General features: G+C 51.5%; 1 protein-coding gene across 4 annotated transcripts in view; it reads left to right on the forward strand.

Moving 5' to 3' along the window:
* The window catches only part of KIFC3 (kinesin family member C3), a 37704-nt gene that overhangs the window by 7747 nt on the left and 12928 nt on the right, over positions 1-17029 (forward strand). For all 4 annotated transcript variants that reach the window (XM_070952921.1, XM_070952922.1, XM_070952918.1 and 1 more), the window contains 8 exons: positions 6233-6373; positions 6449-6688; positions 6793-6966; positions 8153-8300; positions 8479-8609; positions 8736-8847; positions 11349-11530; positions 16650-16754. In XM_070952921.1, the coding sequence (XP_070809022.1) occupies positions 6233-6373; positions 6449-6688; positions 6793-6966; positions 8153-8300; positions 8479-8609; positions 8736-8847; positions 11349-11530; positions 16650-16754 (1233 nt within the window). The remainder of the gene's footprint in view (positions 1-6232; positions 6374-6448; positions 6689-6792; positions 6967-8152; positions 8301-8478; positions 8610-8735; positions 8848-11348; positions 11531-16649; positions 16755-17029) is intronic.

Here is a 17029-nt window from a genome sequence, read left to right on the forward strand (position 1 = left end):
GCTCCGCTCAGGCCTGCCGTTGGCATTGCTCCATGGCAGATAAGCCCACTTCCTCCCCTGCCTCACTGGCCCCCGGATCCTTCACAAGCCCTTCTTTGACAATGTCTTTCCCTTCTTGAGCCTTCAGGAGGTACTGGACTACAAATTCCATTGCCTACAACTGACAGGGCTTCGGGCATGTTGGCTGGGAGGGATAGGGATTGTGGGCACTTGGAGGGAGCTATGAACTGGTCTGGTCAGGAGGAAATATTTTTGTCAAGGTTTTATTTTTATTTTAAAAAGGAGGGCATGGCTAGAGCGGAGGAGTTGCCAGGAGGGGAGAAGTTGGTGCCAGCTTTGCTTTGAGGCTGGAGGACTCTGGCCTGCCTTCTCTGAGCCAGAAGAGCAGGGACTCTGCTTGAGAAGATGAGCACAGGAAACCAAAGCCTCTCCCTGCCGTGTGTATGTTAATACCTGATAATCAAAGCCATGTGGTGTACAATGCAACGTTCATTTGTACAAATTACGAGGGTGTTGTTCGGAAGGAAAAACAATAATTAACCCACCCACCCCACACACACACATACTTCTCATTGCTAGATCAATTGGGGTTTGTTTATGTTGTTGCCTTCATTTGGGTAGGCTCTCTGCCCAACGGAGGACACCCACAGGTGTTGTGTTGTGCAGTCTGACGCTACAGCCTTCCGCCTAATTTGCTGGGCTTGTTTATAGCGAGTCCATCTTCTGTTTGACTGTGACTCATTGGAGCCTTTCCTCCTCCTCCTCCTCCCTCTGCAGGCCTTTGCTCAGTCTCCTGATGTCTTCCAAAGATTGTCTGAGAAGAAGCTCCCTTCTACTCCGGCCCTTCTTTCTATTGAGCAGGGCCCAGGCTGAGCTCGCCTCCTCCTGTCATTATTTGCTATCTGCGTGCACACAAAGACAAGCAGTGCGTTTAGGACGGTTATAGGAATAATTTAATTCAGCTTTCCATAGTTTTAGATTGTAATGTTTTGCCCCCGGTAAATGCATTAGAAATAATAATAATAATAATAATAATAATAATAATAATAATAATAATAATAATAATAATAATAATAATTTTATTTCTATACTGCCCTTCTCCCGAAGGACTCAGGGCAGTGTACAGCCTATTTCAAAACACAGAACAAAACAACAATTAAAATTTAAAATCATTAAATAATTAGGCTCCAATTAAAATCCCAGAAATTTAAAATACCCCAATTTAAAACGTTATGTTAATAGCCCTGCCTGGCGGAACAGCAGGGTCTTCAGAGCGCAGCGAAACACCCGGAGGTCGGAAATCTTTCGTATTTCGGGGGGCAGTTCATTCCACAGGGCTGGGGCTCCCACAGAGAAGGCCCTCCCCCTGGGTGTCGCCAGCCGACATAACTTGGCTGATGGCACCCGGAGGAGACCCTCTCTGTGGGAGCGGACTGGTCGGTGGGAGGCTATTGGTGGCAGAAGTCGGTCTCGAAGGTACCCGGGTCCTATGCCATGGAGCGCTTTAAAGGTGGTAACCAACACCTTGAATCGCACCCGGAAGACCACTGGGAGACAGTGCAGCTCGCGCAGGAGGGGTGTCACGTGGGCGCAACGAGTTGCACCCATAACCACCCACGCGGCCGCATTCTGGACCAGTTGGAGCCTCCGAGTGCTCTTCAAGGGGAGCCCCATGTAGAGGCCATTACAATAGTCCAGCCGGGAGGTGACAAGGGTGTGAGTGACTGTGCGCAGGGTGTCCCGATCCAGAAAGGGCTGCAACTGGCGAATCAGGCGAACCTGATAAAAGGCCCCCCTGGCCACGGCCGTCATATGCTCTTCTAAAGACAGCCGTGCGTCCAGGAGGACACCCAGATTGCGAGCCCTCTTTGTGGGGGGCAAAGATTCACCCCCAATAGTCAGCGATGGCACCTGCTGACTATATCGGGGCGCCGGAAGCCACAGCCACTCGGTCTTGGAGGGGTTGAGTCTGAGCCTGTTCCTCCCCATCCAGGCCCGCACGGCCTCCAGGCAGCAGGACATCACATCAAGGGCATCGTTGGGGTGGTCTGGGATGGAGATGTACAGCTGAGTATCATCAGCGTACAGATGACACTTCACCCCAAAACCACGGATGATCTCACCCAGCGGCTTCACATAAATGTTGAACAGGAGGGGCGAGAGGACCGACCCTTGCGGCACTCCCCATGCGAGATGCCTCGAGGTCGACCTCTGTCCCCCTGCCAACACGAACTGCGAGCGGTCGGAGAGGAAGGAGGAGAACCACCGCAGAACGGTGCCCCCTATTCCTAACCCCCTCAACTGCTGCAGCATGATACCATGGTCGATGGTATCAAAAGCCGCTGAGAGGTCTAATAGGACTAGGACAGAGGAGCAACCCCTGTCCCGAGCCCTCCAGAGATCATCCACCAACGCGACCAATGCCATTTCTGTGCTGTACCCCTGCCTGAAGCCCGATTGGTACGGGTCCAGATAGATAGCTTCATCCAGGTGCCGGGGAAGTTGTCGTGTCACCACACTCTCAACAACCTTTGCCACAAAACGGAGGTTGGAGACTGGACGATAGTTGGCTAATTCAGCCGGGTCCAGGGAAGGCTTCTTGAGGAGGGGCCTCACTACCGCCTCTTTCAAGATGGCAGGAAAGGCACCCCCACTCAGAGAAGCACTTATAATCCCCTGGAGCCAGCCTCGTGTAACCTCCTGGGAGGCCAGCACCAACCAGGAGGGACACGGGTCCAATAAACACGTGGCGGCACTAATCTTACCCAGAACCCTGTCCACATCCTCGGGAGTCACAGGATCAAACTCCTCCCAGATAACATTCTCAAGACCTGCCCTCGTCTCCTCCCGTCGACTCATCCAGTCCAAGCCATCCCGAATCCGAGCGACTTTATCGTGCAGGAATTGCACAAAATCCTCAGCACGACCCTGCAAGGGATCTTCCCGCACTCCCCCCTGAAGAAGGGAGTGGGTCACCCTAAACAAGGCGGTTGGGCGGTTCTCTGCAGATGCGATAAGAGCGGAAAAATGGTTAGATTTTGCCGCTTTTATCGCCACTAGGTAGGTCTTGATATAAGACCTCACCTGTGTCCGGTCGGAATCAGAATGACTAGTCCTCCAAATGCTCTCTAGGCGTCTTTTCCGACGCTTCATCTCTCTCAGCTCCTCAGAGAACCAAGGAGCCAATTGAGATTGGCATCGGGTCAGAGGCCGCAAAGGCATGACGCGGTCCAAAGCTCCAGCGGCCGCCCTTTCCCAGGCGGCCACCAGCTCTTCAGTCGAGTCGTGTGTCAGAGTCTCAGGAAACGGCCCAAGCTCCGTCAGGAACCTTTCGGGGTCCATCAGGCGCCTGGGACGGAACCATCTAGTTGGTTCCGTCTCCCTGCGGCGGGGGAAGGCGGTAGGAAAGTCTAGTTGGAGGAGCGAATGATCTGTCCATGACAAGGGTTTAATATCTAGGTCCCTTCTACCAAGATCATTCAACCACTGACCAGAGACAAAAATCAAGTCCAGAGTGTGTCCCCCTATGTGAGTTGGGCCTTGAACTAACTGGGTCAGGTCCATGGCCGTCATGGAAGCCATGAACTCCCGAGCTGCCTCTGATGCCTCACCCGCGGATGGAAGGTTGAAATCCCCCATGACGATAAGTCTGGGGGTATCAACCGCCACCCCGGCAATGACGTCGAGTAGCTCGGGCAGGGTCGCTGCCACGTGGCAGGGAGCCAGGTACATAGTCAGCAAACCCATCTGCACCCCACGGCCCCACTTCACACAAAGGGACTCACATCCGGCTATTTGAGGAACAGTGGTCTCCCTCGGACAAAGACTTTCCCTAATAATCACCGCCACTCCCCCACCCCTCCCCTGAGCCCTTGGCTGATGAAATGCACGGAAACCTGGCGGGCACATCTCAACGAGGGGGACCCCCCCCTCCTGGCCCAACCAGGTCTCCGTAATACCTGCCAGGTCCGCACCCCCCTCCAAAATAAGATCACAAATGAGGGGGGCTTTATTAACCACCGACCTGGCATTACACAACATCAGCCACGGACCCTGGGCCTGAGACTCTACACAACCCAGGACACGAGTCACGCATTGGGGGCCGGAGTGCGCAATCACTCGTAAACAGCGTATGCGCACCCCCGACACTTGATATGACCCCCTGCGTCCATCATACCTGTCCCTCCCACTCATTATTTCAATTTCACAGCCCTTCCTGTCGTCCCCCTGCTCCCCGGTTAAATTTCCTTTCGCGACCCTCCTGCCGCAACTAATCGACCCATCATCCCGCTCAGTCGCTATCTGGACCCCCCCAGGTCCGCTTTTACAACCCCCTCCCTCCCTCCCGGGGCCCCTTAAAATTTTCTTTAAAAATTTAGCTAAAAAACCCCTCAACCCCCTCTTCGCTACATGCCATCTCTCGGGGTTCCAAAGCCCGTCATCAAGATAGGCCCTCGATAATGTGGAGGGCCAGGCCTGCGAGAAGGGGGAGTCTCGCAGCGCGAGGTCGGCTTTTTGGAGCATCAACCGAACCAAAGATGGGAAAGAAAGGCCAGTCCGGGAGTCTATCATAGTCCAAAGGGATAACTGAGCATAGGTCACAAAATGTCCATTTATAGAGCTGGACTCCACTGTCCTCTCACGACAGGGAGAAGGTCCAATGTTCTTTTTCTCCAACGGAGGCTAATAGCCAACCATCCTCTCATGATGGCCGGTCCCGTTACAAGAAGTTAACGGGAACAGTGTTCTATCCTCCCCGTTGGGATACAGAAAATCCCTCAGTTCTTACAAATGGTGCTCAGTCTCTCCTGCCAGCGAGGGCGTGAGTGGAACATGGTGGGGCGGGGGTCCAAAGTGTCCAGAGTGTAGCAGTTTGTAAACCCCTCCCCCCATAAAAAAGGGGGGGCGGGGAGGCGGGGAGAGGGAGGGAGGGAAGCAGTATCCCCAGAGGAGGGTAACATCTCTTCCTCTGCCGATCTATAAGTCCAGGCCTCCTCACCTCAGCTTCTCCTCTTCACTCTCAGCAGACTACCATTGCAGCATTCTGCGGCAGATGCCATCACCGGCGCCAGTGTCACCCCCCCCCCACCCCAGCACCATAACAGATGCATCTGGGGGGGGGCAACCAGCGCCGCCAACTGGCCTCCACCGCCAGCACCGCCTTGGCTCTGTTGCTTTGAGTGTGGGGGGGGGAGGGGAGGAGGGGGGGCATCGCCCCACAGCCGTTCGCACTACCGCCGGAGCTCCATCCCCCTCCAACCCCTCTTCTTGATGGAAGATAAAGACCGCAGTCAGATGACTCTCTGCGGCCACACCAAGCTGCTCCCACCATCGCTGCTACTGCCGTTACCGCTGCAGCCGCCGCCATCACTGCCATTGCCTTCTCGGTGCCCTCAGCTGTTTTTCGGCGCCCTCTACTGTTTTACGGCGCCCCTCATTGCCGCCATAACCTCGCGGGGCTCCAGGCAGTTCCGCAGCGCCCAGGGTGGTTCCACAGCGTCGCCGCTGCCGCTGCTATCAATTTTGCGGCGTTCCCCGGAGTCCTCGGCGTCCTCAGCACTCTCCAGGGCCTCTCCCAAACCACTAGCCCCTCGCTCCAACCACGATGTCACAGAGGGAGTAAAAATCCTCCCCAGGTTGGGCAGGAGCTCCCCTCGCTGGGGCTCGGGGTCGCAGATGGATTTAGCGACCCTACACCCCCCGAAAAGACCAAATAGCCCCCATCGTCAGACCGGGAGCTAACCCAACACCGCCATCTTCAAGCATGCGCAAAATGAATGCTGCATTCAAATAAGCAAAAGAACTCTGGACTGAATTACATCTAAATCTTCATCCGTGCACAGTATTGATAATTAAATCCAGTTAGATGTCTTGGACTTAGACTTGGAACCACTGAAGAGATGAAATGTGCTCTTAAGATTTCCAATATTTTTTTCAAGGATCTTTTCTCTTCTCTTCCGGTCTGGCCTTTTCTCCGGGAGGGAGCCTGGCCATTGAAAGAGGTGGGGGGGCTCCTTGGTGTTCTCTGAACTTGCTTGTTTTCTTGCAGACATTTCATGACCCAAACTAGGCAACATCATCATCCCTAGCACTGATGATGTTACCTAGTTTGGTTCATGAAACGCCTGCAAGAGCACCGAGGATCCCTCACGTCCCCTGTGCTACGAATATTCTCTTTTCTTAGCATTGAAAGCATGAACCTGACCTCTCTTCCTTGCCTGCCTCTTCACAGGGTGGGACGGACCTGGAGAAGCATAGAGACCTCTTGCTTGCAGAAAACGTGCACTTAAAGCAGGAGTTAAAGCTGTGTGAGGCCCAGCTGCAGGAGCTGAGGAAGCATGCGGTCAGATGCACCAACTGTGCACACAGCCAGGTGAGGCATTGCTCCTCCGGTTGGCCCTCCTGTAGGTGGGCCTGTTCCTTAGGGACCTTTTCCTTCCTCCCGCAGGAGAACGTCAAGTTGCAGGAGAAGCTGGCACAAGTGAAGCAGGAAGCGGAAGACGTGAAAGGACGCCTTTCGGAGTTGGACCTGGAGGTGGAGCAGAAGACCAACCGTCTGGCAGAGGTAGAGCTGCGGCTGAAGGACTCCTTGGCAGAGAGGGCCGAGGAGGAGGAGCGGCTGAGCCGGAGATTGCGGGACAGCCAGGAAGTGATAGCAAGCCTCAAGGCCCAGCCTCATCAGGTCAAGGTGAGGATGGCGTTGTGCAGCGCCCAGGGGACTGACAGGCCAGTTCTTCCTCTCTTCCCAGCTCTGGGGAGTTGGCTCAGTCTGGGCTGTTCTGCTTCCTGTAGTATGTCATCAAAACGATGGAAGTTGAATCCTCCAAGACCAAGCAGGCCCTCAGCGAAGCCCAATCACGGAACCAGTACTTACAGGACCAGGTTGGGATGCAGAGGCAGGTGCTGAAGGAGATGGAGCAGCAACTACAGAGCTCCCAGAAGGTGGCGGCTCAGCTCAGGGCCCAGGTAAGCCCTCCCAAGCACTAGGGAGAGAAAGAAGGTCGGAGGCAGAGGGGAAGAAGGAGGCAAGGCCTTCCAGGGGGACTCTTGCTCGGAGGACTGAGGTCAGCACTGGTGCTTCTTTCTCTTTGGCTTCTGGTCCCTCAGGGAAGGACCCGAGTCCAGGTTCTAAATGGTGCAGCTCCACTTCCTCTTTGTTGCTGCAACTTTAATCAGCCGGGCACCTCCTCTCTGTGGTTCCTTCCCTTCTCAAGCCTAAATCTGGTGGGCTCCCAAGTGCAGAGCGTCCTTGACCTACAAATATTCCTTCAGTGTCCATTCAAAGTTGTGCTGAATGAATGGTGGTTATGATCAGTCCTCAGAGTTCCCGCCATCCCAGCACCGCTTCCTGCCACATTGTGACTTGGGCACTTGGCAACCAGCTCAAAATTATAACTGTTTGCAGCACTCTGTGATCACATGATCACCGTTTGCAATCTTCCCTGCTGGTTTCCCCAAAACATCAGTGGGGAAGCCAGCAGTCACAAGCCACTGGGGTAAGTCTCCCCACCTGCGCATCCTTTCCACTCCTCTGCATTTGTACCACACTTGTGCCACACCAGCCACTTGCACACTTCCACGCTCCCTCCCTGACTTTCACCATACTCTTGCACATTCTCCAGGACCCTCACTGCAAACCACCTCACTCCCTCCCTCCCTGGCTGCAGCCACTTACCTGTCTGCTGGTCTGTGACTTGTAACTTCTTGCCAGCTTCCCCAGTAACAATCGACTGGGACTGCATGATGTTAAGTCATGTGATATCACACTTACTGAAGAAAATTAGTGCCGATTTCCATCGTAAATTGAGGACTTCCTATAGGGACAATTTTATCCCTGGATTCTAGTAGGAGGGCAGCTTTCCAGTGCTGCAGATGAAATAGCATTGCTTAGCTCATTGCCTTCCTCCTTAACAAAGATGATCAGGGGATCGCCATTTGCAGAGATGAGAATAGAGTTGAGAAAGGACACAGGAGGGGGTTGCCTCATCTGCCCTCCCTCTCTAAAGCCTGGTGAGGCAGAGCAATCGCCCAGTAAAAGCCCTGCTTGGAGTTGCCCCTCCTCCCTTCTCCTAAATGGCAGAAGAAGCTCCCCAAGTCCTGCTCAAGAAGACGGGGAGAAGCCTCAGAACTTCAAATGTCCATCCTCCTCCAGGTGACGATGTACGAATCCGAGCTAGAGCAGTCCCGGGAGCAGATGCTGGAGGAGATGCAGAACATGGAGGAGGACAAGAACCGAGCCATTGAGGAGGCTTTTGCTCAAGCACAACTAGAAATGAAAGCAGTTCATGAAAATCTGGCAGGTGCGTAGCTTGGACCTGGAGGCCCATCCTGCGCCGGCTTGGATTTGCTTTCCGAGCGGCAGCTGGGAGACTCTTTCAGCACCCCCCGAGTTACCCGATAGTGGTGTTAATGAAAAACGGAGATAGCCAATGAAAGTGAGCGTTTTCCAGGCCAACTTTGAAGTTCTTCCTTTTGCAGGTGTGCGGGCCAATCTGCTCACGCTCCAGCCGGCGCTTCGTACTCTCACTAGTGACTACAACAGCTTGAAGCGCCAGGTCAAAGAGTTCCCTCTTCTGCTGCAAGAGGCTTTGCAGAGCGCCAGGGCTGAGGTGAGCTCGTCCTCCTCTTCCTCCCTTTTTCACAGGGAGAGCAGCTCATGTTCCTAGGAAGCAGGAGGGGCCTGGGAAAGGCTGAGGGACATAGAAGCCCCTAATGCAGCTTGTCTTTCTCCCAAGATTGGCCAAGCCATTGAAGAAGTGAGCAGCACCAACCAGGAGCTGCTGAGAAAATACCGAAAGGAGCTGCAACTCCGCAAGAAATGTCACAACGAGCTGGTGCGATTGAAAGGTTTGCTCCTCCTCCTCCTCCTCCCTTGCATGCATTGTGTGCAAAGCAGGTACAGTAGGGGTGTTGGCAATGGGTCTTGAGTTGTTGGCCAAAGTTGCTGATTTGGGGTGGGGGACTTGCCTGACATAGTGGAGGCACATTTTGGGATCCAAGGACTTGATTGTACCTGATGAAGGGGCTGCCAAAGTGATTCCAGAGGTGAGAAGCCTCTCGCTTGACTGAGGGAAGCAGTCATTAAGGAAGATACTCGTGGGAATTCCCCAGGCAGGGAGAGTACCTGGAGGATTTCTTGGGTTGAGGATGGGAGTCAGGAAACCTCTCTTCCACTTGTTTAGCTCTGTTTTGAGTCCAGAATTGGAAGAGGTTTACAGTGAACCTTGGACATTGTAGCAGGGAGAAAGCAGAACTGCTCGATTCATTCTTTTCATCTGTCTTCATGAAAAGAAACAAAAATAATCTATCCTACTAAAAGCCCGGTACTCTTCTGTGGGAGACAGAATAGGAATGCAAGTCAAAATAGGCAAGAAAATGGTAAGGCAACACCTGTCCACTCTAGGTGTCTATGGAGGTTCTCGACCATTCAGGTAATGGCTGTGCCAAAGGTGCTTTTCCTAAAGGCAACTGGACTTCCTTACTTTTTTCCTTGAAAATGTTTCACTTCTCATCCAAGAAGCTACTTCAGTTCTAACATCTGGGTTAGAACTGCAGAAGCCGCTTGGATGAGAAGCAAAAACGTTTTCAAAGAAAAACCAAGAAAGATGCTTGGAAAAGAATCTTTGGGATAGTCCATTCTACAAGAGTTCAGATCACCAGGACTTGATGCATTACATCCCAGGGTTTTGAAGAAACTGGCAGATATGATCTCGGAACCACTGAACGTAATCTTCCAAGGATCCTAGAGCATCGGGGAACTAACAGAGGATTGGAAAAGGCTGATGCGTTCCAGTCTACAAAAAGTGGGAAAAAGTGGATGGAGGACCAATAGAGACCGATCAGCTTCACATCGATATTGGGAAGATCTGGGGGGAAATAACTAAGGACCACATTTGTGTCTTGTTGCCAAATGAAAAAGACACAAAAGCCAGCATGGGTTTGTCAAAAACAGATCAGGCCAGGGAAAACTTATTTTCAATAAACTCAATCAGTGGATAAGAAAAACGCTGTGACATGGTTTACCTAGACTTCAGTAAGGCATTTGACAAAACCTACTTTTTAGTAAGAGAAAAACATGGGAATCACTACAAATGGATTCATAGCTGGCTGACCAACCGCACTCAACGTGTAGTCCTCAATGGAACTACATCTACATGGAGGGAAGTATTCAGTGGGGTACCTCAAGGTTCTGTCTTAGGCCAGTATTCTTCAACATCTTCATAATTGATCTAGATGAGGGGACAGAACGGGAACTCATCAGATTTGTAGACAACATCAAGTTAGGGAAAACTAGCTAACACTTTAGATCAGGGGTATCAAACTTGCAATGTCACATGATGTATCATGACCATTTTTCCCTTTGCTAAACCAGGCGTGGGCGTGGCCAGCGTGTGATGCATTCGGCCTGTAGGTTTGACACCCCTGCTTTAGATGATAGACTCAGGATTCAGAAGAACCTTGGAAGAGTTGAGCATTGGGCCCTATCCCAACAAAATGCAGTTCAGTGACAAGAAAAGTAACCTCCTTCATAGGCAAGAAAAGCCAAATGCACAGGTATACAGTAGAAAAGGTGGCACCTGGATCAACAGTAGCAATTATGAGAGGGATCTTGGTATCCTAGTAGACAACCAGTTAAGTATGAGCCATCAATGTGCTGATACTGTCAAAAAGGATAATGCAGTCCTAGGTTGCTTTAGCAAAGGGCTAGTTTCAAGACCATATGAAGTGATGGTACCGCTTTATACAGCATTGGTGAGACCATACTTGGAATACTGCATCCAGTTCTGGTCACCATGATACAAAAAGATGTTGAGATACTAGAAAGAGTGCAGAAGAGGAACCACAACGATGATAAGGTGTCTGGGGGCTAAACCATATGATGAACAATTGAGGACTCTAGGTATGGCTAGTTTAATGAAGTGAAGGAGAAGGGGTGACATGACAGCAGTCTTCCAATATCTGAGAGGCTGTCACAAAGAAGAGGGGGTCCACTTCTTCTCCAAAGCACCTGAGGGCAGAACTAGACCTAATGGGTGAAAGATTATTAAAGAGAGATCCGACCTAGAATTAGGGAGAAATTTCCTGACAATGAGAACAATTAATCAGTGCCTCAGAAGTTGTGAGGGCTCCATCACTGGAGGTTTTCAAAAATTGGCTGGTCAGTCATTTGTCCAGAATGGTATAAGACATCCTGTCATGGGCAAGTGGGTTGGACTAGAAGATCTCCAAGGCCCTCTCCAACTCTATTGTTCTATGAACTTTTGGTTTTGTTCACTGCAGCAGCATAATTTGGGGACGGTGTTGGATTGTCTCTGTTACCGTTAAAACAGTCTCATTTCCTGTTAAAGGCAATATCCGAGTGTTTGGCCGTGTTAGGCCAATACAAGCAGAGGATGGTGAGGGGCCAGAAGTTGTGGGCGCAGTCACCTTTGACCCTGATGATGACGCCATCCTGCATCTGATGCACAAAGGGAAGCTGGTATCTTTTGAACTGGACAAAGTTTTCCGTCCAGAAGCAACACAAGAAGACGTAAGTGAGGATCTTCTGGGTTAGAGAATCAGGGGGGCCTGGAAAGAAACTCCTATTTGCAGAGTTCCTCAACTGTAAGAGCCAGTTGGTCTGGTGGTTAAAGCACCAAGCTAGAAATGAGGAGATGGTCAATTCTAGTCCGGCCTTGGGCACAAAAGCCAGTTATTCTCCTTCAGCTCAACCCAACTGACAGGGTTCTTGTTGAGGGGAAAATGGGAGAAGGAAGGAGTATTAGGTATGTTTGCCACCTTGAGTCATTTATAAAAAAAATAAAGGTGGGATAGAAATCTAGTAGATATAATAACGGGGGGTTTCTGTGCTCCTGTTATCTGACAGATCATTCCTGTAATATTTATTTATTTATTTATTTATTTATTTATTATATTTCTATACCGCCTTTCTCCCGTAGGACTCAAGGCGGTGTACAGTCAAGAAAAATATAGACACACAAACATCATAAAATTGCTAATTAAAATTATTACTTAGTTTGGTCAATTAAATAAAACCCAGAATTAGATCACATTTACAAAATCATTCACATGTTCGTATGTTTAGCCCCGCCTGTTGGAACATCAGGGTCTTGAGGGCACGGCGGAAAGCACGGAGATCAGGGATAGTCCGTATCTCCGGGGGCAGTTCATTCCAAAGGGTTGGAGCCCCCACAGAGAAGGCCCTCCCCCTGGGAGTCGCCAGTCGACATAATTTGACTGACGGTACCCTGAGTAGTCCCTCCCTGTGAGAACGAACTGGTCGGTGGGAGGCTATTGGTGGCAAAAGATGGTCTTGTAGGTACCCAGGTCCTAAGCCATGGAGCGCTTTAAAGGTGATAACTAACACCTTGAATCACACCCGGAAGACCACCGGGAGCCAGTGCAGCTCGCGTAGGAGAGGTGTTACATGGGTGTAACGAGCTGCGCCCATAATCACCCATGCAGCTACGTTCTGGACCAGTTGGAGACTCCCGGTGCTTTTCAAGGGGAGCCCCATGTAGAGAGCATTACAGTAGTCCATACGGGAGGTAACTAGGGCATGAGTGACCGTGCGCAAGGCGTCCCGATCCAGAAAGGGACGCAACTGGCGGATCAGGCGAACCTGATAAAAGGCACCCCCAGCCACGGCCGTCAAATGATCTTCTAAAGATAACCGTGAATCCAGGAGGACACCCAAATTGCGGGCCCTCTCTGTGGGGAGCAAGATCTCATCCCCTATTGTCAGTGATGGTACCAGCTGACTATACCGGGACGCCGGAAGCCACAGCCACTCGGTCTTGGAGGGGTTGAGTCTGAGCTTGTTTCTCCCCATCCAGATCCGCACGGCCTCCAGGCAATGGGACATCACAGCAAGGGCATCATTGGGGTTCTCTGGGGTGGAGATGTATAGCTGTGTGTCATCAGCATACTGATGAACACTCACCCCGAAACCACGGATGATCTCGCCTAGCGGTTTTACATAAATGTTGAACAGAAGGGGTGAGAGGACTGACCCTTGCGGCACCCCACAAATAAGGTGCCTCGAGGTCGACCTCTGCCCCCCTGCCAACACAAACTGCGAACGGTCAGAGAGGAAGGAGGAGAACCACCGAAGCACGGTGCCCCCTATTCCTAACCCCTCCAGCCGGTGCAGTAAGATACCATGGTCAATGGTATCAAAAGCCGCTGAGAGATCTAAAAGGACCAGGACAGAGGAGCAACCTCTGTCCCAAGCCCTCCAAAGATCATCCACCAATGCGACCAATGCCGTTTCAGTGCTGTATCGTGACCTGAAGCCCGACTGGAACGGATCCAGATAGACAACTTCATCCAGGTATCGGTGTAGTTGTCATGCCACCACACTCTCAACAACCTTCGCAACAAAGCGAAGATTGGAGACTGGACGATAATTTGATAATATAGCCGGGTCCAGGGAAGGCTTCTTGAGGAGGGGCTTCACAACCGCCTCTTTCAAGGCGGCGGGAAAGACACCCTCACTCAGAGAAGCATTTATAATCCCCTGGAGCCAGCCTCGTGTAACCTTCCGGGAGGCCAGTACCAACCAGGAGGGACACGGGTCCAATAAACATGTGGCAGCGTTAAGCTTGCCCAGAATCCTGTCCACGTCCTCAGGAGCCGCAGAGTCAAACTTCCCAGATAACGCTCTCAAGACCTGCCCCTGTCTCCTCCCCTGGATCTACCCAATCGGAGTCCAGGCCTTCCCGAATCTGAGCGACTTTATCATGCAGGAATTGTACAAAATCCTCAGCTCGACCCTTTAAGGGATCTTCCCGTACCCCCACCTGAAGTAGGGAGCGGGTCACCCTAAACAGCGCAGCTGGGCGGTTCTCTGCAGATGCAATAAGAGCGGAGAAGTAGCTAGACTTCGCCGCTCTTATCGCCACTAGGTAGGTCTTAATATAAGATCTCACCTGTGTTCGGTCAGATTCAGATCGGCTTGTCCTCCAATCGCTCTCCAGGCGTCTTTTCCGACGCTTCATCTCTCTCAGCTCCTCGGAAAACCAAGGAGCTAGACGAGATCGGCCTCGGGTCAGAGGCCGCAAAGGCACAACGCAGTCCAAGGCCCCAGTAGCCGCCCTGTCCCAGGCGACCACCAGGTCCTCAGTCGAGTTGTGAGCCAGAGTCTCAGGAAATGGCCCAAGCTCCATCAGGAACCTTTCAGGGTCCATCAGGCGCCTGGGACGGAACCATTTGGTTGGTTCCATCTCCCTGCGGTGGGTGGAAGTGACTTGAAAGTCCATGTGAAGGAGAGAATGATCAGACCATGACAAGGGCTTGATGTCTATATCCCCTATTCTTAGATCATTCAGAGACAAAAATCAAGTCCAGAGTGTGATTCCCCAAGTGGGTGGGGCCTTGAACTACCTGGGTCAGGTCCATGGCCGTCATGGAAGCCATGAACTCCCGAGCCATCTCCGACATCTCACCAGCGGATGGCAGGTTAAAATCCCCCATAACAATAAGTCTGGGGGTTTCCACCGCCACCCCGGCTATAATGTCGAGCAGCTCAGGCAGGACCGCTGTTACGTGGCAGGGAGCCAGGTACGCAATCAGTAGGCCCATCTGAATCCCCCGACCCCACTTCACAAGGAGGGACTCGCATCCGGCTATCTGAGGAACAGTGGCCTCCCTCGGGCAAAGACTTTCTCTAATGATTGCTGCCACTCCCCCACCCCTTCCCTGAGTCCTTGGCTGATGGAATGCACGGAAACCTGGCGGGCACATTTCCACAAGGGGAACTCCTCCCTCCTGGCCTAACCAGGTCTCCGTAATCCCTGCCAGGTCAGCACCCCCCTCTGAAATAAGATCATGAATGAGGGGGGCTTTATTTACCACTGACCTGGCATTACATAACATCAGCCAGGGTCTGAGACAACCCGGGAAACGAGCAGCGCTTTGGGGGTCGGAGTGGGCAATCGCTCGTAAACAACGAGTGCGCGCTCCCGAAACATAATATGGCCCCCTGCAGCCGTCATATCTGCCCCTCCCACTTACTATACTAATGCCCATCGCTTCATCCCCCTGCATCCTTGTCAGATTTCTGTCCCCATCCTCCCCACCGTGATCATCAGACCCATTACCCCGTTCAGTGGATTTATGGATCCCCCCAGATCCATTCCCACAATCCCTCCCAGAACCCCTTAAAATAGAACTTAAAGATTTATCTAAAAACCCCCAAAGCCGTCGGTTTTTTGCAAGCCACCTCTCAGGGTTCCAAAACCCGTCCTCAAGGGCGGCCCTTGATAACTGAGAGGGCCAGACATGCGAGAGGGGGGAATCTCGCAGTGCAAGGAGCTCCGCAGTTGAATACATCAAAGATAGGAGCGAGTTGAAGGAGATGAAGGATCATTTTCTTCTAAGAGTGTTAGAGATGGTTAAGACAGGTAATTTAAAATAAGGGAGGAAATAGATGTAAAAGGGAGACCAGTATGTTAGAAATGTCAATACATCGGAACATCATCGCCCTCTCACGACGATGGGAAGTCTTGTGGTTGTAGTAAGTCCATCCAAAGGAGGTGGGGGTAGAGGTCTCAAAGGGTCGTCCTCTCACAGCGACCAAAGCATTTGAAACAAACAAAGAGAAGGTGGTCTATCTCCCCATAATCCAAGACTCTCGATGTCTGTATCTCCTCCAGTCCTGATACCAGCGATGGCCGAGGATTAGATCAAAAAAGTAAGAGCCACTGGACAAAGAATTTAGGGTTAAATAATCAGGGTAATCTTGGGGGAATAGGTGGTAAATAAAGCTGCAGATCGATCTAAGATTGCAAGTTAACGCTGAGTGGTCGTAATAGACCTAGATCTGATAAAGGAGAGAGGGACAGTTGAGGGGGAGAGTAAGTCATCATCTCCAGTTTGTAATCCTCAGTCCCTATCCATCACCTTGCTCAGGCTACTTAGTTCAATTAGTTTAGTAAGTCCTCAGAGTTTCAAGAAAGAGGAGTGCAACAGATCCCTAGAGGTTGAAGGGATCCTAACATTTATAGCCTTTGCAGCATTGCCCTCTCCTCTATTAACAACGAGGGCTTCCTTGCAGCCTCCTGGTGTTGCCGTCGCTGCCATTAGCGCCATTCCCCTCGCCATTGTGGTAACCCCCCTTGCCGTAGACATCATCGCCGCTGTTGCTACATGCAGCGCCTATTAGCCCAGGCATCATCATCAACACCCTATCCGGAGTCGCTGTTGCCACCGTCTCGCCAACCATTTCATCAGCTGTATTAGACTCAGTGGTTGACCCGGTCGTGACAGCCAGGCTTTGATGTTGACATCCTCCCCACCGCCCTCAGTCTTTTTACCGACAAACAGCTGATCTTCGGGCTCGCCTCGGGTTTTATCCTTGGGCTCCATCCACAGCTCTATTGAGCCGAAAATACCTCAGCTTGCTGGGAGGGGGGTCTGTGGATGGTTAATTGACCCCCACACTCTTGAAAATGTCGAAACATCTCCCTCCTAGCCTCGGAGTTTCAGCTCTGAGCTGCCATTTTGTTTTGCAACTGTCAACGGAATTTATATATATCTCTTCTTTCTGCATCAAGAAGCTCTTAGTTAAAAGGACAGTTCATGCGAATGTGCCTCTGGGCCCCTTTTCAGCCGGGGGGCATTTCTGAAAAATGTCTTGTTTCCCAAAGGTCTTCCGAGAAGTTCAGGCGCTGATCACATCATGCATTGATGGTTACAACGTTTGTATTTTTGCCTATGGACAAACGGGGGCTGGCAAGACGTACACCATGGAGGTGAGCTGTTTTCCTTCCCTTCATGTCAGGCTTGCTGCAGACCAGCCAGGCCGGTTTCAGAGAGCCAGGAAAAACGCTACCGAGGGGAGCCGGGATGGAAACTATCGTGGCTGACCTGCCAAAATCCAGTTCCATCACGCTCCTTTCCTGGGACTTAATTTCTGTTCCCTGATCATCCTTGTTGCCTTCCTCTGAACTCCTTCTAGTTCATCTGAATCCTGATTTAAAAAATGCATCCAGAATTGGAGATGTTACCATTGATGGAATCCCATCAG

The sequence above is a fragment of the Pituophis catenifer genome, unplaced genomic scaffold (assembly GCF_029215685.1).
Source record: "Pituophis catenifer annectens isolate HBS135680 unplaced genomic scaffold, rPitCat1.0.hap2 SCAF_13, whole genome shotgun sequence".
Taxonomy (NCBI): Eukaryota; Metazoa; Chordata; class Lepidosauria; order Squamata; family Colubridae; genus Pituophis; species Pituophis catenifer.